This window comes from Lissotriton helveticus, chromosome 6, assembly GCF_964261635.1.
Source record: "Lissotriton helveticus chromosome 6, aLisHel1.1, whole genome shotgun sequence".
NCBI lineage: Eukaryota > Metazoa > Chordata > Amphibia > Caudata > Salamandridae > Lissotriton > Lissotriton helveticus.
Window position 1 is genome coordinate 237,236,682 of NC_136067.1, and position 24,660 is coordinate 237,261,341.

The 24,660-nt window shown below is 45.0% G+C and overlaps 1 protein-coding gene across 1 annotated transcript in view; it reads right to left on the reverse strand.

Annotated features, from left to right (window-relative positions):
• The window catches only part of LOC144762471 (adhesion G protein-coupled receptor F5-like), a 937,058-nt gene that overhangs the window by 489,243 nt on the left and 423,155 nt on the right, over window positions 1-24,660 (reverse strand). The window contains exon 11 of the mRNA XM_078647684.1: window positions 7,364-7,506. Within this exon, the coding sequence (XP_078503810.1) occupies window positions 7,364-7,506 (143 nt within the window). The remainder of the gene's footprint in view (window positions 1-7,363; window positions 7,507-24,660) is intronic.

Genomic DNA, 24,660 nt, shown 5'->3' on the forward strand with positions numbered 1-24,660 from the left:
GAGGCTGTCAGGGCTTTAACGACCTCTTTGTGGTAAAAAAAAAAGATTTATCGGGTAGATTTTGTCCATAGGTTGACCACCCATGACTGCTCCCTCCTTACTGGTCTCAATTGGCTTACCATCAAATATTTTGGAGAAGTGGGAGACCCACTCATCAGCCGTCACCGCGACATCTAAATGTCTCGCGGCAGATGAGTCAGCCAGAAATGGAGATTTAACTACTCGCCAAAACATGGCACTATCTTTACTTAGACAGCTCTCATGGAGTTGGGCCCATAGATTAGTCTTAATTTCTTTCCTGCGGTTTAGTAAGGCAAGGTTATACTGCTTTCTTAGATTGGCTATTTCGATTTTATTTCTCACTGTTTTTCGAAGGGCCGCCTTCAGATTAGAAAGGGCTTTACGGCAGTGAGAATTAAACCAACCGTTGGATGGTGGCTTTTTAGATGTCTGTTTACGAAAAAGCTCCTCTCTAATGATTCTAGTAATTTCTTGGAAGTTAGTAATAACCTGCAGTGGGGGAGAATCTATCGCCAAACATTTTTGTACCCAGGGGAGTGCTTTAATAAAAATATTTCTGGTCATTTCTGTCGGGTCCGTCTTAGCCCATTTGACAGAAAAGCCATTTGTTTTGTCCATTGTCAGGGTTTGTTGGGTTAACAAACTATTAGTTACGGGACTGAGGGGTACATTTTTTGGTAGCACCACTAAACTATTTGGGAAATGGTCACTTACAGTGTTCAAGCCTGTTTTGAAATTTACCATTTGACCTTTCATGCTCTGGGAGGACAATATAAAGTCTATAGTACTCGACAGCCCTCTCCCATGAAAGTTTGGCGAGAAATCAGTCGGGGGATCAGTCAATTCGTTAGCAAAGTCCAACTCTAAGGAAAAGAGACATTCATTTAGACAATTGCCGGTCAGTGTATGGACAAAATGAGACAGAGGAAGACCACGTTCATCTAGTAACCCACAATTACCATTTTTACAGTTTTTACACAGTGGGATGTTAAAATCCCCGCCCCAGATGACATAGACAGAGGAGGACAGATTTTTAATCCGCTGGGCGGTCAAAAAGGCTGTAATTTCATTTAAAATCTTCACACAATTAGCGGAGTCAAAAGTATTATAAAAATTAACCAAAAGGTACGCTATACACTTATTAAAAGACACTTCAAGGATTTGATAACTCTCTTCACCCTTTAATTCCACTATATGTGAGGGAAAGAGATTATTGGTTACATTAATTACTAAACCTCCCTTGGGTCTACCAAACATCCCTGGGGACGCCGAGACAAAAAAAGTTTTGAAGCCCAAGAGATGAATCGGGTCAGTTGACCATGTTTCCTGCAGGCATACTACTTGATGTGCTTTTATCGTATCCAACCATGGTTGCAGGTTGGATTTTGGGCGTAAACCCGCTACATTCCAGAATAGTATGGAAAAGATGTATGGATTTTTGAGGGGAGGTCTAGATTCATGGGGTTTCAAATCCTGAGGTTGAATGGGGTCATAGGATATCACGGGTTTGGAATGCATAAGATTGATCCTATCGTTAAGATCTGGAGATACATTACTGTAACCCATATTCTGTTGGGTAACCTCTGTGCTAGCTGCAACTACTGTGTGAACAGGAACCAAAATTTGATTATCGGGTGTTAGGTTCTCTTTAGTGTCATTGATCCTGTTCGACGGGAATACAGTATCTTCGAACCCCAACCGTCATTCGCAGCCGTCAAGGCCAGAGAAGGCTTCAAATCTATTAGTAACTTCCAATGGGGTAAATGGAAGCAAGTGATCCATATCCCTCACACCATGTGAGTGATCCCTCCCCCTAAAACCGTTACCGTAGCCCCTATAGGGCACGGTATCCCACCCAAAGGCATTTTTTGGGGCCTTAGGTTTGGGCACCTGCGGCGGGTACTGATTGCTGAAATTCATAGATTGATTGATCAGAGGGCCAGAGGGGACCCAGGGACATATTATAGGGGCTATCAGAGCTCTCGGGTAGAAGTACGTCAGATCACAGGGCACAATTGTCTTACTGGTGTTCCCTGGCATCCAGTTTAGGATGTATCTGACAGCACTCGGATCCCTAAAGTTTATGACTATTAGGTCGCCCTTGATGTCTTTCTCTTGGCTCCCCAACAAAGGGAGGCGACGCACATGCACAATTTCACCCTTGATGTAACCAGGGAGTGGTCTGTTCTGGGTGAGCCAATGCATGGTTTTATTTTTTAGCTGAATGGGACCCTCTCTCCTGTCATCCTCTAATATGGGGACACCCGTGAGCACAACTACGTAGGGGACTGCTTCTGGAGGTAGTTCAACTTGACGGGCTCTACGATGTTCTACTCTATTTGGGGACGCCCTCCCTCTTGCCTCCGGCTTGTTTCTTGTAGCAGCTGCGTTCCCCTCCTTCGAGGTTACCTTGGGGACATGTGGGGCGAATTGATGGGCAGATACATCTCGATCAACCCCCTGATGATTACGGCTCACAGAATTACTAAATGGATGTAAGTCCTTTTGGATGACAAGATTAGAAGCAGGCACTACGACTGTATGGGGTAAAGCTGAATTAGGTAAATCCTTAGGAAGTCCGACTTTGTTGGTAATAGCCGATTCTAAATGCTCCATCCGTTGTTCTATCCTCTTCAGTCTTTCAAGGATGGGTACCGTAAATGACCTAAACATGCGTTCAATGGAAGCTAAAGAGGGAACAGATGACTGTTCGTTAGGTGTGCAATCCCCGACAAATTCTGGGCCAGATGTCAAAGCAGTTGGTGTAGGGGTCGATGATATTGCCTGAGGAATCGTTTGGGTTAAATCGGATAATAAGGTGTCTTTTGGAGTTGGTGCAAGTATAGCTCTTGCCTTAGGTCCTTTTCCAAAGTCAATATGACTGATCTTGCCTCTTTGTTGAACACCACCCGTCCTTCGTCTTTTGTTCGGTGGCGGACCATGCACTTTGGGCGCCTCCGATTTTTTAGGTTTGGTTTTTGTAGTCACCATCACTGCTTGCGGGGTATCGGATATAGCTTCTGACCCCATACTTAAGTTACTAGATACTAATGTAACGGTTGTATCCATAGTATTGGAGACAGCTTGTGTGGGGGATATATCTCGGAGGAGTGCTGGAATACCCTGAGTAGATAGGGGGTCCTCTTTTTCTAAGACCAAACCTATACCAGGAGAGTTAGTCTGAGATAGTGGGGTTGAGGGAGGTTTGCTCTTAATGCATTCGATGGAGCGACGTCGCTCCGCCCTACGTTCGACCAGTAGGTTCTCCTTGTCTTTATCAGGGGAAAGTTTTTAAAAATAATTTTCTAAAGTACCTTTACTGTTTCCCCCTTCTGGTGGGAATGCGGTTATTTCAGGGGTAGTAGCCATGAAGAATGACCCACCGAATGATGTTAGCTACAGAAGAACTCCAGGGCACTGGGAATAGAGGACGCAAGAGGGTGGGCCCAGCCTAGCCTCCTTCAGCCACCGAACGGCCACAAAACGCCCCGCCCTTTGCCCGGGCTTCGCCCGGCGCCCGCGCGCGTCCCGCGTGCGCGTATGTTCGCCTACCTAAATAGGAGGTGCTGGAGGGCGGGGCGGGAAGAGGAACCAGGTGCGGCCGTTGACTATGGCGCTCAGCAACCTGGACCTCGCAGTCCCGCTGCTGGAATCAAGAAATGCCCCGAGTCCGTAGAATTGCCGGTATGGCTGGCGGCAATGTCCCCATAATGGCAGCAGAGTCCCAAAGTCAGTTTAGCACCTTCGAGCGGCATTAATGAGCTTGTTCCAAACTGCGACCTGATGCTTTGCCTATTTCAGACAACATTGCCACATGGAGGATACTTCCTTGGTTGGCAGCTTTTTTCATCATAACAAGTATAATTGCTTTCTTCATTATAAGGCATTTGAGAATAGAATGCATCAGGATTTATGATCTCTGTGAAGGGATCACACTGTGACAGTGCTTCTCTGATCGCAAACGAAGAGACATCTGTTTCTACTATGAAAGGCAAACTCACATTAGGATGATGCAAATAGGTGCAAAAGTAAATGCCTTTTTCATCCCCTGGAAAGTATGATCCTGCTTCTTGGCCCTATGGAAAGGTTTAAGCTCAACATGAGCTATTTGATGTAATTCATGTCTGAGGAAACGTCTCTCATGAGATGTGGATAGTAGTTGGTATATTCCAGGAAATGTTGGATTTTTTTTACTGTAATTGATCGAGGCCACTCACAGAAGACTACCTTCATGTAATATTGGTCCATGCTGGTCCCACAAATATGGATCCCCGAAAAGGTTCTCGAAATGTTTTGTATATGATGGTACAAAAGTCTTGATAAAACCTCTCACAAAAGGGCCTAATGATGTTGAAGGTTCTCGGAAAATAATGCAGTATCAATCAATTTGCACTAAGAAAGCATCCAGCAAATCTCCGAATATATCATTCTCAAAATGTTGGAAGGCTGTGGGGGTACTGCAAAGACATAAGCACATCACAAGGTAGTGGTCATATTGTAGTTTCAAAGAGGACGTTAATTCATCACACTGATATTTGTGGACCAAGTTATATACTCTTCTCAATTAAAGTTTGGAAAAGATATTTACTGCTATTATCTGGTCAAGCAATATCAAAGTAAGATGCAGCTGATAATAGCTCTGAATGGGAATTATGTTAAGCTCTTGATAAACAATACAGGGTCTGTACTCGACATTCGCTTTTGGTATGAAAAAGTAGGGTGTCCACCCTGAGGAAGTAGAATGGCAGATGAATCCTTTCCTGAGATCTTCTTTAAGGTATCCCTTTAATAAATCATTTTTTTGGGCTGTCAATAGATACATTCGTACATTAGGGATTTTAGCACCACTCACCAAATTAATTACATACTTGAATTGTATATGGGAGAAAAGTGGCTTCTCCTTTTTTGCAGAGACATCCATGAAATCTCCAAAGATGCGCTTGAAATTGATTTCCGGTCACTGTTCTTCCTTGATGGCATGTTTCAGAGTAAAGCAGGTTAACTACAGCACCTCTTTCAAACTGTGCAATGTGAAACAGATTTTTTTCATTGAGGAGAACATAATAGAAAGTTATTGTCACTTGATCAAGGGGTTGTGTCTCCTAAACTAGGCGGTCAGATGACAACAGGGACAGTGGGTAGGTTGATAGGATTAGGCAGAATAGTTACTCCTAGTCCATTTTTATAGGGACCATATACATGGAAAGAGTTTCTCCCTTCACCTTTCCTGAAGTAAGACGCAGCCCATCAAAGACTTTATTGTCTACATGACAGGTTTTCCTTGGTTGGAAGGCTCGACTTCCTTCGAAAGGCAATGTACGTAAAGCAGCCTGAGGCTCCAGAATTAACACAATTCAAAGACAAGAAAGTGAGTGGTATTTGGAGGTGGAAATGAGACTTCATGTTGACAGCCAGGTGGATCACCTGAATGCTTACTTGCCCTAGGTCTGCCAACTACGAAGAAGCTCATCTTTTTCTAGTCACGCAAGGTTATTGATGGATAACATGCATTGCTCTTTCATAATACAAGCAGATTTCTTTGTTTCTCCTTTAGAGTGTTGTATAACATATCAATCCTAACTGAACCCAATAACACAGGTGTTATAGTTCTCTGCTGGTGCATGATTCCACATATCTCAAGGATACCCTCTTTACTCAGTTGTATTCAAAATGTGTTGAGTATTAATCTCAATAATCTGTTAAAGTCATTGCTGCAGTAGGCTGATTTCCAAAAGAGATGCCTTTCAGATTGGTTTTAATGATTGTTATTATATGTTACATGAAAGGTTCAGGTAGAAGAATCAATAAATGCAAACTCAAACTTTGTGTGCTCATCACTTGATGCATGGTAGAAAGCTGCTGTGGCAGCTTCATTCGTTCAGGTAGCCTCTACTTTCTAGTTCTGGAATAAGCTAATATGCAAGACTAGTTCCTCATTACCTTGTCAGCAGGGCACAAGTCCTAAATAAAGAAGTGGGGGGACGCTCAGAGACAGGAAGTGACGTCACGACAGGAAGTGACGTCATGGAAGGTAAAACCTAGAAGTGGGGGGACGCTCAAATACGTGAAGTGACGTCACGACCGGAAGTGACGTCACGAAAGGTAAAAAAACACTCGATCTACACTTTGTGGTCCTCTGCTGTTGTTTTGCTTTTATGGTGTATGTGTTTTCAGAGGTTATTAAAGGGGTGTTCTTTTGCTTAAATAACGACCCTGTCTGGCCATTGCATCTTTATTTTGACTGTTAAGACGGCGACAGAGCATCCGGTGGCCTAGTTTTCCGTCTCATACCAAATGCCAAGCATGGCTGTCTTTACCGACCTTGTTATGGGGGCTTGGCCGTCCCTGATGCAGAGAGGCCCGGTATTTTCAACACCCTGTAAGAGTGTAGGAGCGTTGCACCCGAAGGCTACCTCACAGAGAATCCCCAGCGCCATTTGCTGCAGCACACAGGAGTTGACAGACCGGCGTGGCGCCTTCCCAAGCAGAACGTCACGAAGCACTTGCCACAGACACGCACAACTGGCGGCCGAGAGCCTCCCATCAGAGCAGTAAACCTCTGCAGGACTGACTTGGGAGATCGACGGGGCGGCCGGCCGTGAGGGCGAATGCCGCTATAATTTAAAGCCCAGCTTTTGCGCAGGGGGGGCGGCGTCCACCCGGTAAGACCCCTTAAAATAAGTGGGGGGATGCCGTCCACCCGCGTGGGACCCCGACTTGAGCCCTGCTTGTCAGAGTACAAGGTGCACTGCGTGTACTGTTGCTTGAACAAAATGGCCTTAACCCATTTACCGCAGCGAATATTTAGCCGTAGGGCGGGCGTTCCACGGAGTGGGCGGGGCTGCGTCGGCCGTTGGCCGTTCGCAGCACCAGGGAGGTAGTGCTCGCGATGGCCAACGGCCAGCGGGAGCACAGAAGGGGTTAAAATGAGCGAAGGTCTGGTCATAATTTACTAACCAGGGGCTTTGGTTCAAAATAAGGAGTGGTTCCCAAGTCATGGCTTCTTTCATTTGGAAAATTCTGAGGCTGTGATATTTAATGTAACTGACATTGTGCAAGAAATTACTCCAACTATGGGTGCTCTCCAGAATATTTGTCAGCTGGTACTAAAGCCATATGCCCCACAGGAGCAGGTGAAACCGAGGGCACCGCGTTGTGTTGATGTATGGGAGGAAAGAAAACAGAAAAAGTTGAATTGCCTCTACGATGGTGCATCAATTATAAAATGTGCGAAACTGATCAGCGTTGGTCTTGTTGATACCTTACGGTTTTTTGCCTTTTACTTCACATTATACTTATGGTACTAAAGTCCTTTAGAGATAATGTCATCAGTTTTACTCACCATATATGAAGCGGACAAATGGTGAAGGTGGAAATGTGAAGTTTCCACGAAGATTGTTTACTATGTTCGTGTTTGCTTCATTGAGGCTTGACTGGTTTAGCAGATCAGCGAAGATAACGTAATCGACATTGACACTTCCTTCACTTAAAAACAATAACAAATACATTGTTAATCACCCAGAAATGTCTCGTATATTTTTGAAATGCGATGAAGGATTTTAAGAAAGAGACATTGCACTTTAGATGCAAAAATGTTCAAACTGGAAAAGTTGCAATAAAAATGATTCTATATACAGACAACACTAATAATACTTTTTTTATTTGTTCTATAAATCCCGAAGGGACAGTAACCTTCACTACCAGTAATTATGCTTAAATTATGCTTGGCTTAAAAAAAAAAAAAAAAAACGTATCTATGGACCATGTGAAACAAAGGGTCCACATGCAATGTGTCATACTCTTAAAGAAATAAGTACAATTTACACCCAGAGGTTGAATACACTTTGTAAATCATTAGGTTTATTTTCTCTTCAGGAAAATAATTTTTCCTGCATGTGGAAGCTTTATCATCCCAACTAATGTTGAGTGCTGTATTCCCTTTACTTTCACATCCTTTGACCAGAATAATTTCGGACATTTTCCAGGATGAGGTTTTGGAAAATGTTTGGAATATATAGCAAGCATTTGCAATGCAATAGGTCTCGCATTCGAAACAGTTAGATCTATTGGCGTTGTAAATGACACTGTCTTTTTGCCCATGTGTTTGGGTGTGATTTGGAGTGTATTTTTGTAGTGGAATTATGTACCGTGTTGAAAGAAAGAAAGAAGGGAAGAGCAGGCGACAGATACATAAAGAGGGAGAACCTTTGGATGCAGAACAAACCATAAGAAGAGGAAGAGAGATTGGGATTGAGGGACGGAAACCGTGAGAGGCATGGGAAAGATACTGTGTTTAGTATGTGTGAGCAGACAGTATAGAGAGGAGATAGAGAGTGTGAGGAAGGGATGAGGGGGTAGTGGGATTGCGATATGAGAGGGTGTAGTGGCAGAGTGATGGAGAGATGATGTGGCAGTGGGTGTGTGTGGGAGATCTGACAGGGTTGTTGGAGGTACAAGGGAGAGATTGGAATTGTTTGTTGTGGAATTGTGTGGCGCATACTTGTGGGGTGTGGTGTGAAGTTGTCTAGTGGAAATATTTGGTATGCCAGTGACATACCTTTGAATGTTGTTCCCTAGAATGACTACTTATCCTCAAGATGGCGACCATGTGTTTTTCACTGCTACTTATTTCGCACTTTCACTTATAACCCAATTCCCTCATTGATCAATGATGAACTTTATAGGGTAAAGCTTCGCTCACGTCTTGAATGCATTTCCACTTACTTTTGAGGGCTATCCAAAGGGCTGGGCACTGTGCCATGACCAGACTAACGTGCCTATTATATAAGCATGGAGCTCTTAATTCGATTGTGTTTGTGTGAGCGTTGGACTTTCAATCAACCTAGGCATCTCCTACTACAAACTCTTGAAGGTATACGCTTCTCCTCGTTACATATTTTATAATTCCAACTCTTTGTTGTCCTTTGGCATTCACCTCCTCACTCATCCAACCACCCCATTCTACAAACAGACGATGTTCACATGCAGTGGTGTATATACAGTGTAATATGGTTTCTAATAAAGATATTCCAACAACCACAAAAAGAAGGCTAAAACTGCAAAAAACAAAAAAATAACTATGGGCCATGTGTATAATGAAAGTGACTCAGTGAGTGCAGAATGCCAATTGGCTGCGCTGCAGTGAGTCACCTTCAAGGCACACAGATGCAACATATTTACAACAATATGTTGCATCCCTGTGCTTTCAGCAGCGCTGGCTCATTATTGGTTGCCATGCGCCGACGCAGGCACCCTTGATGCCTCCATCACGGGGATGATTGTTCATGTGCAGGAAAGTGTCCCTTCCTGCACATGAACAATCTAAAATGCATAAGCAAACATAGAACTTGCAAAACATATTTTGTTTACATGATTGTTTTAGTGCAGGAAGGAACGCTCTCCAGCATATAAACAATCACCAGAGGTGATTTCCTAGTTGTATGTGTACTGCAGAATGCAGCACTTATAGAAAGAGGAAAAAACTCAAGGAGAAATTAATACATTTCTCCTTGTTGCGCCTCCCCACACCTCCCCTGGGAAGGCGGAGCTTCAGATGCATTTCCAAGTTTACGATTTCTCGTAAATCTGTAAATGTGTCAATCAATCAATCAATCAAAGACATTTGTAGAGCGCACTACTTACCCGGAGGGTCTCAAGGCGCTTGGGTGGGGGGGGTGCTGCTACTGCTCGAACAGCCAGGTCTTGAGCTTCTTCCTGAAGGAGAGGTAGTCTTGGGTCAGGGGCAGGTCGGAGGGGACGGAGTTCCAGGTCTTGGCGGCCAGGTAGGAGAAGGACATTCCTCCTGTTGTCGCTCTTCGGATGCGGGGGACGGCGGCGAGGGCGTGGTTGGTCGATCGGAGGTGGCGTTTGGGGGCGTAGAATTTGAGGCGGTTGTTGAGGTAGCTCGGGCCTTGGTCGTGTAGGGCTTTGTGTGCGTGGGTGAGGAGACGGAAGGTGATTCTCTTGTTGACGGGGAGCCAGTGCAGGTCTCTCAGATGTCCTGAGATGTGGCTGCGTCGGGGGATGTCGAGGATCAGTCTGGCTGAGGCGTTCTGGATCCGCTGGAGTCTCTTCTGGAGCTTGGCGGTGGTTCCGGCGTAGAGGGCGTTGCCGTAGACTAGTCGGCTGGTGACGAGGGCCTGGGTGACCGTCTTCCTGGTCTCGGTGGGGATCCACCGGAAGATCTTACGTAGCATGCGCAGGATGTTAAAGCAGGATGCGGAGACGGCGTTGACGTGTCTGGTCATGGAGAGGGAGGAGTCCAGGATGAAGCCCAGGTTGCGTGCGTGGTCTGTCGGTTTGGGTGCGGTGCCCAGGGCGGGGGGCCACCAGGAGTCATCCCAGGCGGAGGGCGAGGAGCCCAGGATGAGGACTTCTGTCTTGTCTGAGTTCAGTCTCAGGCGGCTGGTCTTAATCCACTCGACTACTTCTTTCATCCCTCCCTGGAGGTCGGCTCTGGCGGCGGCGGGGGTCGTTGGTCAGGGAGAGGATCAGCTGGGTGTCGTCGGCGTAGGAGATGATGTTGAGGTTGTGTTGGCGTGTGATGGCCGCGAGGGGGCTCATGTAGACCTTGAAGAGGGTGGGGCTTAGCGAGGATCCTTGAGGGACGCCGCAGATGACTTCGGTGGCCTCTGACTTGTACGGTGGTAGACGGACTCTCTGTGTTCTTCCGTCGAGGAAGGAGATGATCCATTCCAGTGCCTTCTCCTGGATTCCGACGTTGCTGAGGCGCTGCACTAGGGTGCGGTGGCAGACAGTGTCGAATGCCGCGGAGAGGTCTAGGAGGATGAGGGCCGCTGTTTCTCCGTTGTCCATCAGGGCTCGGATGTCATCGGTGGCAGCGATGAGGGCAGTCTCGGTGCTGTGGTTGGCACGGAAGCCAGACTGTGAGGGGTCGAGGGATCCATTCGTCTCGAGGAAGGCGGCCAGCTGTTTGTTGACGGTTTTCTCGATGACTTTGGCTGGAAACGGGAGGAGCGAGATGGGGCGGTAATTCTTGAGTTCGGTGGGGTCCGCTATAGGTTTCTTGAGTAGGGCGCTGAGTTCGGCGTGCTTCCAGCTCTCCGGGAAGGTGGCGGTGTCGAAGGATGTGTTGATGATGTCCCGCAGGTGGGGTGCGATGACAGCTTCGGCCTTGTTGAAGACGTGGTGAGGGCAGGGGTCGGATGGGGATCCGGAGTGGATGGAGTTCATCATGCGGACGGTGTCTTCGGTGCTGATCGGAGTCCAGGCGCGGAGGGTGGTGGTGGGGGGTGGTGGTTCGGTCGTGGCGTGCGTCGGTTGAGTGCTGAAGCTGTTGTGTATGTCCGCGATCTTGTTGTGGAAGTAGGAGGCGAGGGAGTTGCAGAGGTCTTGCGACGGGGTGATGTCGTTGTTTCCGGCGTTGGGGTTGGAGAGCTCTTTCACGATGTTGAAGAGTTCCTTGCAGTTGTGTGCGTTGATGTCCAGCCGGTCCTTGAATGCAGTTTTCTTGGTGGCGCGGATCAGTTGGTGGTGCTTCCGGGTGGCAAGCTTGAGGGTGGTCATGTTGTCCGGTGTTGGTTCCCTTCTCCAGGCTTTCTCGAGGGCTCGGCAGTTCTTCTTGGAGCTCTTGAGTTCGTCGGTGAACCATGGGGCCTTCTTGCTGCCGGGTCTGCTGGGCGGGGTCCTCAGTGGGGCGAGTTCGTCCGCGCAGTTGGTGATCCACTTCGTGAGGTTGTCGGCGGCCTGGCTGGGGTTCGCTGAGCTGGCGGGAGGGTGCTGGCTCAGGGAAGCGGCGAGCTGGTCGGCTGTGATCTTGTTCCAGCTTCTTCGTGCAACCTATTGCTGGTGGTGGTGGATCGTCGTTCTTTTGAAGGTGAAGTGGACGCAGCTGTGGTCCGTCCAGTGGAGTCCGGTGGCGTGGTTGAAGGTGATGTCTTTGCTGGATGAGAAGACGGCGTCGAGTGTGTGTCCGGCGAGGTGGGTGGGGGTGGACACCAGCTGCTTGAGACCGAGGTTGGCGAGGTTGTCGAGCAGGGTGATGGTGTTGCGGTCGTTGTTGTTCTCCAGGTGGAAGTTGATGTCCCCCAGGAGGATGTAGTCAGCGGAGCGGAGGGCATGCGGGCTGATGAAGTCGGCGATGTCCTCGCTGAATTGTGTGCGTGGTCCCGGGGGTCGGTAGATCAGGGTGCCTCTGAGGGTGGTTTTGGGGTCCGCGTGGATCTGGAAGTGCAGGTGTTCGGCGGTTGTCAGGGTGTCATCGGTGTTGGTCTTGATGCGGATGGTGTCCCTGTAGATGATGGCGATGCCTCCTTCTGTGTTGTTGATGCGGTCCCTTCGGATGATTTTGTAGCCCTCTGGGATGGCGATGGCGATGTCGGGCGCTGAGGAGTCGTTCATCCAGGTTTCCGTGAGGAAGGCGACGTCAGGGGCTATGGTGTCGAGGAGGTTCCAGAGTTCGATGGCGTGTCTGTGGACGGAGCGGGTGTTGAGGAGGATGCACTTCAGGTGGTTGCTGCTGGTGTTTGGCTTGGCGGGTGTTGGTGCGGGGCTGGTCCGGATGCAGGTGAACTTGCAGGCGTGGCAGCTGAAGGGTCCGTGGGTTCGTCTCGGGGTGGCTCGGTAGCAGCCCGGATTCGGCCGGTGTTGAGTGCGTTGAGGGTGGCGGCGTCGTAGGTCCGGCGGGTGGGCTGGTCTCTGCGGGAGACAGGGGTCCTGGCACTGGGCACGGTCCAGGCGCGGACGGGCGCAGACGGGCTTACCTTTGGCGCACCTTCGGCGCTCAATCGGTGCTCCCGCTGCGCGCGTCCGCTGCGCGGTCGCTCGGGGGGGTGACATAAATCTGTAGCCGGGAGGGCGGGTCAGCTGGGAGGCGGGAGCGGGGCGGCCAATGGGATGGAGGTGGGCGGGGCCGCAGGGAGGCAGCGGCGGGAATCGGCGATCACGGGCGGCTCAGCGGCGGCTGGGTCGCTCTGGCAGGCAGGCAGGCAGACAGGAAGGCGAGTGGCAGCAGGGGGGGTGACCAGGCCTCGTGGAAGGCACTGTGGTCATTGGGTGGTGGTCAATGTGGTCAATGGGTGTTGATGGTAACACCCAGAGCAACACCCAAAAAAACTCACCGTTCACGCAAAGTGCTGCACATAAAAGGGCCGTATTTTCTAGGACAGGAAAAGCCAAGCACCAAAATGCCCTTCTGGTGCGTCACAAAAAGTGACGCACCGGCTGCACAAGGGGCTTGTAAATAAGCCCCTTATGTAAAAAATCAAGATGTATTTGTTATTCCTGATATATATCTATATATATATTACCTACTGGAGGTTGCCAGTAGTTATATATAGTAAGGATCGATTTCCATAGGGAAATTGCAACATTCTATTTGAAATAACTTTGGCGCCGGTTGAGCAACCAGGCTGAATTTTTCAGCAACTTTGCCTCGCGGCTCTCCGCTCCTTCCCTGAAAGTTTGGGGGGGATTCGTCAAGCGGGGGCTGAGATAAAAGGGGGGTCCCAAAACGTGTTTTCCCCCTGTTAATTTCCATAGGGCGGTCTGTCGCAGTTTTAGCTCGAACGGCTGAATGGATTTGCACCAAACTTGGCAAAATTGTAGGGACTGGTCGCCCAATGTGCCTTTGCTATGTCTCAAGATATGTGCTCCAGTGGATTTTGAGTAATGTAGGTTTAAAAAAATGAATATATATCTGTAAGCGCGCCCCGGTACGCGTACCGGGGAGCGCTCCGGGCGCGCCACGCGACTTGCGCACGGCAAGCTGATTGGTTCTCGGGTGTCTGTAAACATTCGAAACAGTCAGCAGCGGCCGCCATCTTGTGTCTTGGTAGGATTGAGATACAAGAGGTGGCAAAAATCAAAGGGGGAAATGAGCAAAAGGGGGCAGGGTACACCCCCCCTGACCCCCTAGGTTTGATGTGGGGGCCATAAAAGGGTCCCGTGGGACAAAACATTTTTTTTTTTTGATTTTCGCGGAGGGAGCGCCCGGTAAACGCACCGGGGAGCGTACCAGGGAGCGTACTTAGGTGAACAATAGTGAAAATAATAGTGTAAAATAATCATTTTGAGTGATTACAGGTAGGGTAGCTCTGAAAAGAGCTTTTGGGTTCTGTGGCTGTTTTAGGTACCTACAAGTGTGTCCCACACACACCCACATGCACACAACCCCACACCCACACACCCACACACTCCCCACACACACTTCACACATGCACACTTCCACCCACAGTCAAACACCCCACACCCCCACATCGACACCTTACACATCCACACCCACACCCACATCCCACACACCCACACTCAAACACACACCTCACCCCCTTCCACCACACACACACACACATGCACATACACACAAATATCTCACAGACACACCCCACACATCCCACACACACATCTCCCCCCCCCACACACACAGACAACTCACAGACACACCCACACATCTCATACATACATACACATCCTACACACATACCTCCCACACCCACACACACCCCACACACACCTCACACACCCACACTCCCACCTACACTCAAACACCCCACACACTCACACCCACACACACACCGTACATACCAATATCCCCACCCACATCCATATACCCCACACACCTATACACCTCATCCCCCTAGACACACACACACACACATACACCTCACAGATACCCCCCGCACATCCCCCACACACACCTCCCCCACGTCTACACATGGGGAAAACTAAGTGAAATACTAAAATAATAATTTCTCCCCCCACACATTTCACACACGCACACTTCCACCCACACTGAAACACCCTACACCCCCACATCGACACCTTACATATCCACACCCACACTCACATCCCACACACCCACACTCAAACACACACCTCACCCCCCTTCCACCACACACACACACACATGCACATACACACAAATATCTCACAGACACACCCCACACATCCCACACACACATCTCCCTCCCCACACACAGAGACAACTCACAGACACATCTACACATCTCACACATACATACACATCCTACACATATACCTCCCACACCCACACACACCCAACACACACACCACACACCCACACTCCCACCTACACTCAAACACCCCACACACTCACACCCACACACACACCTTACATACCCATATCCCCACCCACATCCATATACCCCACACACCCATAAACCTCATCCCCCCTAGACACACACACACACACACATACACACCACACAGACACCCCCACACATCCCCCACACACACCTCCCCCACGTCTACACATGGGGAAAACTAAGTGAAACACTAAAATAATAATTTAAAGTGCTTAGAGGTAGGGTGTCTCTGAATAGAGTTGTTGTGTTGTTTGGGTGTTTTAAGTACCAACATGTAGGTACCAATGCTGAGTCTTAAAGTCAATGTACACCGTCTCCTCTGTAGATAATTTGCATGTTGTTACAGAAGTTATTGTGGTATATGGAATCTATACCATAGTCTGTCAGGGAAGCAGAAACAACATGGAGGCAGGAGATGAAAAAGAGATGTCAAATACACATTGGAGATAATATAGTGGGAGAAAGGAAGTAACTATGAGCAAAATTATTATGTAACAGAAATACGTTGCACAGTATACTATAAGTCTGAGTTTATATTATAATCAATTTGGTACTAGTTTATGAATTACATATAATAATGAATAATGTCTCGAACAATTTTTGATTATTAAATATAAATTTATTTTTCTGATTCAGTTTCAAAATTTAATAGAACGTCTAACATTTGATTGTCTGAAATGTCTTCTTTTTGACTGAACATAACTTCCAACATTTGACTGTCAGAAACGTCCTCATATTGAATTAACAAATCCACAGATTCTACACATTATAGAAGTTCATGGTCCCGTGATTCATCCATGAATTCCAAGTCAATGGGTTCAATGATTTCCTCTTTGTTCATCTCTAGGCCAATTTCAAAGGAAACGTTCTGTTCTCCTTCCATTTTTGTGCTGAAATTTGCATTAAAAAAAATCTGTAGAAATATGGCACTGTTGGGTTTAAGTTCAGACAGGTAGTTTTGATTTTTTAATAGTGAAGTTAACTTTGGGCAATGTATGCTAACAGGCAGGAAGTAGAAATATTAAAAAGTGCCTGTGAAGAAGCGTAAGTAAATTCATAATTATAGCAGAGAAGCCTAAGTCAATCTATAAATATAACAGAGGAGCCTATCTCTATCTATAACTATAGCAGAGGGACAGTAAATAACTATCAGAACATGTTTTTAAAAAATAACTTAGAGTGCCCCTTAGAAATTATCAACTTACTTTACAGAGAGGTGAAGAAGACAAAATGCAAAAATCCTTCCAAGATGTACCTCAGGTAGTTGTAGTCAAAATGGCCATGCTTCCCTCTCATTTTTCATTTATATTCATGCACATAACTAATCAAATGTCAGGAAAAAAAATAGAAAATGAAAGTAACATTTTAATTGGTTGTCAATTCTAACACTTCAGATGTGTTTTTGTTATGTAATTTCCCTCAGGATATTTAGAGAGGGCTACAGGCCAAATGGCTCAATGGAATTCCACCAAATTTGGGAAAATGGTAGGGACTGGTATGTAGTATTGCCTATTCTCTATTTGGTGAACTTCTCTACAGAGGTTTTTATGTAAATTAATTTTTAAATTTTTTGGGGAGCGCTTCCCGGTGCGCGCCCCGGTACGCGTACCGGCAGCGCAACTGGAGTCCTCCATTTTGTGTTTCGGTAGAATTGAGACACAAGATGGAGGATAAACAACATTGGGAATGGGTATAAGGGGGCACGGTAGACACCCCCTGACCCCCTAGGTTTTCTGAGGGGGGCTTAGGAGGCCCATATAGGTCAAAAAATATTTATATATGTTTTTTATTTTCGCGGGGGGAGCGCCCGGTACGCGCACCGGGGAGCATACCGGGGAGCGTACTATGGTGAAAAATAGTGAAAAAAGTTAAAAAAAGATAATTATTTGGAGTGATCAGAGATAGGATATCCCTGAAAAGGGCTTTTGGGTTCTGTGGATGATTTAGGTACCTACAAGTAGGTACCAATGCACAGTCTTAAATTCAGGAGGAATATTCTATTCCCCTCATCAGAAAAGTGCACACCAACTGCTCTGTAGATATCTTGCATGTTGTAACGCAAGTTATTGTTGTATATTGAACCCATTCCATAGTCTCTCATGTAAGCAGAAACAGATTTATTCACATGTTTCCGTGCTTTCTCAAATTGTGGACAAAATTGATTGGACCGCTTCCATTTCTGTCTTTGGCATATATTGGAATATACCAAGGCAGTTTGTGGAAAAAGTGCCCTCAAATGATCAAAGGTGTCCTTTAAAAGCATTTCCAGACCTACCCCAGTCAAAGTGCCCAAGTCATTTCCTCCACAGTGCACATTTAACAGGTCAGGGTGTGGCAAAAGCAAAAAGGTTTTCACCAATGGAATCAATTGGTGACATTTTAATCCTCTGTGGCCAATCCATTTTATGTTCACGTTTGATAAATCAAGGTTTTGTAAATTTCTGGTAGCTGCATACCTTTGAGCCCAGTGGATATAGCTATGTCCAATAATCCAGACAGAATACATGGTCAGAGGAGATTCTGGTGCAGATAGATGAAGTGTGGAAAAGAAATGGCAGTTGGAACAATAGAAGTTTGCAAAAAAAAAATTTTGAAGTTTCAGTGCTTTTGAATTACAAGCAATGATTGGTAGAATGAGATAGGTGAAAACTGAAAGTTAGGGTGCATGGTTGTGTTCTGTGTAAGAAGTAATTTGAATGGTTAAAAAAACAGTTATTTAAAGAAACCTTACACCAGATAAGCTGGTGTATTTGCAGGTCACAAATGACAAGAAGTCCCTAGTTGGCCTATAGATCAGGCAGAGAGGGAGATTCCTCAGGTAGAATGACAAGGGGTGAAGGAGAGGGAGGGGGAGGCTAATTAGCCAGCAGATGCCATAACCACATGAAAAATAAATCACAGATATTGAGGGAAAATTATAAAAACACAATTCAAATCACAAAGTGTATGTACTTGTACAAATTTTTAATTCACGATATACAAAAGTTAATATACAATACCAGTTTAAAAAAACATAAAAATGTACTTGTAGATGTACATGGGTACAGAAGAATAATTTAAAAACACAAGAACACAAGTTGTCGACGCAGCGTTTCGGTTTCTATGATTTTGACCTTCATCAGGACAGGGTTTCTTTGGAAAAAGAAGACAGGATCCTCTCTATTGGGTTCTGTATACGTGTTGTTGCATCCAAACTTTTGGAGGCACGTTCCCTTGAGTGATGCGGTAATTCTTTACAGTTAGTCTTGTTGGTGTATCCTTTAGTTCTATTCACCAATGAGATCGTTCAGTTGCGAACTCTGTAGTAGCTATCTTCATCAATTAGATAGTCTCTGCCGGAGCCCTTAAAAGAATTCGGTATTCCTGGTATACGTGTTGATATAAAACGTTACTCAGGTTGATCAGATGGATCTCTTTAGAGGTTACTCTCTTCAATTAGTACTGCTCTGTCGGAGTCCCGAGGCGTCCACTTATGTCTTTATGGAATGAAGTGGGAGAGTGCAGGTAGCCACCGATAATTCATTAATCACTGGTCATTTCCGAATATGTATCATTTTGAATGTATTTTGATAAATAAATATATAGTGGTCCAGGAACTGGTGTCGGTGCAGGTCAAACATCCTTGCAGAGGTGATTTGCTACATTGTAGAATAAACGTTTAACCCTGGCAGGTCAGTAGGGAGGGAGTTGCTATGGTAACAGGTAGAAAGGGCTGAGGGGGGGAAGGGTGTTGGATTGAAAATACAGAGGGAAGAGTTTTGATTGGTTACCATGAGTAATATGTGTGTAGAATTAGAGGTTTTCTGTGCCTTTATGGTTTGCAGTGACCGGAGAACATACCTTTTGCTCTGCTAAAGAAATATTGGTGTGTGTATCTGACACTGTTCTGTGCGTACGTATTTACAGTAAAAGCGCACACTCGCCTTTGGGACCCTATAAGTCAGGGTTAGTCATGCATCACACTATCAAGTTACGCTATGTTAGACGAGATTAATGCACTTTTGATAATGTACTGATGTCTTCAGGCTTAGTAATGGTAGCTGCAGCGTGGCCTAGCAGGTCACGTTATCATTCAATCACCCAGCTCTCTGTACCAAGGTATTACAGCCTCCTAATCGGCCTGATGGGAATCTGGTTATTTTAAAGTCGAGCGAAGAATGAAGATGAGCAGAGCTGTAGTCACTACAAATAGCATCATGGGACGGCATGTTTTTATATTTATGCAAGGGAGTTAGTCTAAGTGACGGTAATAACTAAAGGGAATAATAGCTGTTTAAGTCTACGAGGAGCACTTGCAAAAGGCAGCAAGATGTTTTATGCTGCAACTGTTTGAAGGTTCACCGGTCTGAACCTGCAGGAACCAGTAGCTAGGGTCTTCAGGGAGCTAGGAGCTGCCCCTGTGTAAAACACATATGTGTGTATGCCTGAACGATTGTGGAATATGCTCCCTTATCAGGACCACTTAATAGACACTGACTTCGAAGAAAAGGCGCCGTAAAACATTTAAAGTGGGCCCCCAGACTTCATCAAGAGGAAGCTAGAAGAACCAAGCATTGTCATAGTCAGTAGGCCCGGCACTGTCTGAGAGTCTTGACTTTGTCATTGCTTATTTTGTCCTCTGCAAAACTTTGTTAGTGGGCTACCGGGGGACAAGTTAATATTAAAAGATCTTTGGTTGGAGGCTTTTGTGTCAAGAAATACACATTTATTACAGTCCCTGGAAATAAGTACTATGTGAAAATTACAGCGTGAGATTAGCTAAAGTGGGCTGGCACACTGGCTTGTGAATGGCGCAACTGTCCAACAAAGTATTAGTACAACTAAACTCTTTGCAAACGAGAGACCTAGAAGGCATGAAAGACTGCAAGAAAGAGGGGGGAGAAAAGTGAGAGGTAAGTAAGTATTATGAAAGAAGGTCGACTTTGTCAAGAGACGGAAAGGTAGGCAGAAAGGGACAAAGGGTGAACAGAAGAAGATAATGACGAACAAGCGCAGTCGAATTTCAGTGTCATTTTCAGTGACATTCAAATACTATGAGTGACACTTCAAGCATTCATAGGTCATCACAAGCACTTACCTACTTTAAACTGCAACAGTGTGAGTTCCTGGCGCTTGGCTCCAGCCTCGGGTCCTCGGGTCATTCCTTCTGCAGTGCACACCAGGTGTGCAACGCCTACTGGGCTCAAAAGGCTTCAGCCCCCCGCTCCTGTCGTGTGGTGTGGCAGTCCGGGCAGAGACAACTTCCCGGGCTTACACACAGCCGCACCAGAGTACTTCACAGGTCTTTAAAAGACCACTTGCTTGTTAATGAGGCCGAGATGCAGCACCATCCTTCCCATTAAAAAGTTTTGATTTTTGCATATTTTTCAATATAAAATAATAAAAGCTTTAGTAATGCAAATATTTATTTGGTGTGTACTTGTTTGTGTATTTTTTGCGAATGACTGTTTTCATTTTTTGAAATTTAAATTGCACAAATTGCTTGGGGGTCCCCGGCTTCCAGTAGTGATTCAGTGGGGGTCCTCAGGAGTCAAAAGTTTGGGAACCACTGTCCTAAAGCATTTGTAAAGGTGAGTTATGATTCATTTAATATACATAGAGACTTGTAACTCTATGGAGAAGATTTGGAAGCAAATTGTGGTTTTTTAATGTTGCTTTGTGTCATGCTTTTTGATAATGCTTGGTAAAAAGTTTTTACTGCATAGAGTTATTGTATTCTGTAAAATTGTGAAGTTTTAGTAGTGACGTGGAATGCTTCTACATAGGACCTGTGTTATGTTTTTTAAATGTGATGTCAAAAACGATTTTGGGAAAAAATAAATGGATTTTACATTTTTAAAAAGGAATAAAGAATGTGTGCATGTTTAAAGAAATATATTTGACTCTTTACAATGATGTTACCTGTGTTTTAACTCAGTGTAGGTAGCATATTGAGTTTTTTGCATAGAGTAATTGTATTTTGTAAAATTGTGAAGCTCCATTTGAAAGCTTTTGCCTCACTCTTATCCCTGGTTTTTAAATTTTTTAGTATAATGTGGCGCAGAGGTTTAAAAAGTGACGCATCTAATTACATGTGTCTCTTTTTAAATATGGTGCAAAAAGGTACATGTTTGGGCTTTCCTGGGGAGCGTAGGTGGTGAGGCTTGTGTCTAAGAGTGCAGTGGACTAGGCTTCATGAAGCCTATCCCTGACTGCACTGTTAGACACAGGTGTGAATTTGACTCTTTACAATGATGTTACGTATGTTAAGTCAGTGTAGGAAGCATATTGAGTTTGTTTGCATAGAGGAATTGTAATTTGTAAAATTGTGAAGCTTCATGTGAAAGCTTTTGTCTTAGTCTTATCTCTGCAGTGAGGCAGATGGTTGTACATAGGATCTGTGCTGTGTTTCCTAAATGTGATGTTAGGAACGATTTTGGAGAAATGAATGTTTTTTACATATTTGAGTATATTGTGGCGCAGAGGTTTAAAACGTGACGCATCTAATTACATGTGTCTCTTTTTAAATATGGTGCAAAAAGGTACATATTTGGGCTTTCCTGGAGAGCGTAGGTGGTGAGGCTTGTGTCTAAGAGTGCAGTGGACTAGGCTTCATGAAGCCTATCCCTGACTGCACTGTTAGACACAGGTGTGAATTTGACTCTTTACAATGATGTTACATGTGTTAACTCAGTGTAGGAAGCATATTGAGTTTGTTTGCATATAGGAATTGTAATTTGTAAAATTGTGAAGCTTCATGTGAAAGCTTTTGCCTTAGTCTTATCCTTGCTGTGAGGCAGATGGTTGTACATAGGATCTGTGCTGTCTTTCCTAAATGTGATGTCAAAAGTGATTTTTGGGAAATGAATGTTTTTTACATATTTGAGTATATTGTGGCGCAGAGGTTTAAAACGTGACGCATCTAATTACATGTGTCTCTTTTTAAATATGGTGCAAAAAGGTACATGTTTGGGCTTTCCTGGGGAGCGTAGGTGGTGAGGCTTGTGTCTAAGAGTGCAGTGGACTAGGCTTCATGAAGCCTATCCCTGACTGCACTGTTAGACACAGGTGTGAATTTGACTCTTTACAATGATGTTACCTGTGTTACCTCAGTGTAGGAAACATATTGAGTTTGTTTGCATAGAGGAATTGTAATTTGTAAAATTGTGAAGCTTCATGGGAAAGCATTTGCCTTAGTCTTATCCCTGCTGTGAGGCAGATGGTTGTACATAGGATCTGTGCTGTGTTTCCTAAATGTGATGTTAAAAACGATTTTGGGGAAATGAATGTTTTTTACATATTTGAGTATATTGTGGCGCAGAGGTTTAAAAAGAGGCGCATCTAATTACATGTGTCACTTTTTAAATATGGTGTAAAAAGGTACATGTTTGGGCTTTCCTGGGGAGCATAGGTGGTGAGGCTTGTGTCTAAAAGTGCAGTGGACTAGGCTTCATGAAGCCTATGCCTGACTGCACTGTTAGACACAGGTGTCAATTTGACTCTTTACAATGATGTTACCTGTGTTTTAAATCAGTGTAGGAAGCATATTGAGTTTGTTTGCATAGAGGAATTGTAATTTGTAAAATTGTGAAGCTTCATGTGAAAGCTTTTGCCTTAGTCTTATTCCTGCTGTGAGGCAGATGGTTGTACATAGGATCTGTGTACATTTAGGAAACACAGCACAGATCTTATGTACAACCATCTGTTTCTCTACTTTGACGCAGATATTTCTCACACTGACTTTACTTCTTCACTAGCATTAACCTGATATATTTAAATGTGCTCTATATCCTCAACCTCTGTATATGGGCAGAATACGGAAGCCACAATGTATTTTTATTCCTAAACCTTCTTCTGTGGAGACTCCTTCAATTCCTGCGTCAGCTATCAATAGTAATACGTCACTGTCTTCAAATATGGCTGGTGTGTCATCCAATCCCTCCTAGACTTCACAGTCATTGCAACATAAAGCCTCTCCATCTACATCAACACCTAAGCGTCTAAAACAGGACGCTCCTCCTCAGGATAAATCATCTCCAGTTTTTTCCCTGGAATTGCTGTTAGATGAAATACGGGTGCTCCGTCCATTTGTGGAAGAGACTAATACCAAAATGCAATTCTTGGAGGAAAAATGGTCCTCAATGGGGGGTAGAGGGTGCAATGGAACAACACATATCTGCAGTGCAAGTTGACACTCAACGAATCAGCTCGTTGGAGAAAGAGGTTCATAGGTTGCAGCGCCACACTGAGGATTTGGAGAATCGTAATAGACAGAACAACCTTCGTATTTATGGCTTGCCTGAGTCCCTGGAAGGGGATGATCCTGTTGCCTTCTTCTCGTCTTTTCTCCCAAAGCTGCTTGATATGCCTCTGTCAACGTCTCTCAGTATCCAACAAGCTTACAGGCTCGGTCCTCGTCCTCTACTCTCCTCAGCGTCACCTTCTTCATCAAATCCAGCGTTAACTAGACCTCGTGGTGTCATCATCCTTTTTTTGACATATATCGATTTGTTATTGGTTCTGACTGCTGCTCGTTCAAAGCGACAATTCTCTTGGCTTGGTTAAAGAGTTTTTATATCGCAAGATGTCTCTAATGTCACTGCTGCCAGATGTAAAGAATTTCTCAACCTTCATCCTTCTCTCCGTAGCTTGGGTGACCGTTACAGACTTTTTCATCCTTGTATCTTTAAGGTGACTTACCAAAATCGCACTCTCTCCTTTGAGGAACCAGCAGAACTTAGGCAATTTATACACACCCATTCTTCAACTAATATGGATGTTTCTGCTGGTCCTTCCAATGGTTGACTTTAGCCGCTTACCTTTTATGTTTTTTCTGATTATGCAAAATGTGCATGTTGTTACAGATGTTCTAAAGTAGATTATTGATCTTTCTTCTCCTTCTTTCTTCCTTACTTACTCCGTATTATTTCCTACATCTTTTCTATCTGTTCATCTCCCCTGTCTTGAATTAATCATTATTTCTTTACTCCATTATTCTGCTTCTCTTTCTACTTATTTCTCTCTTGGCTATGATATGTATTCCTTTCCCTCTTTCTATCTCACGGTATTGCCGCTCTGGCTGTATTTTCTTTTTTTCATTCAGGTTCCTTTACTTTTACAGTTTAAAGTTTTTGACTATTGGCCCGCATACTCTTTCCTGTTCGTACTGGTGTGTTTGAGTTCCCTGTTTGGACATCCCATCTTCCGTCCGTCGCCATTGCCCCAGTCTCACTCTGTTTTCGTCCCCTTCGGGTATGTTTTCAGTCGTCCTTCCTGGATATGTACTGTCTCTCCTTGTATTTCTTTTTCCCCCCCTGACTTTTGCCTTTTTTCCCTAATTACCTTTCTTTATTCTACATGCATTTTCTCTCACTACTTTTTTATTGATGCATATTTGGTTCAGTGTAACATATTGATGTTTTTGCATTTGCGTTGGCTTTTTATTTCCCTATCCTCTACTTGTTCTTTCACTTTTCATTTTTTTTTTGTTAAGTTATTTTTGCTTTTATACCAGTACTTAATGTTTTTTTCATTCAGAGTAATCTCATGGAATGTGAAAGGTTTTATTAGCCCAATTAAGAGACAGAGAATTCTCTCC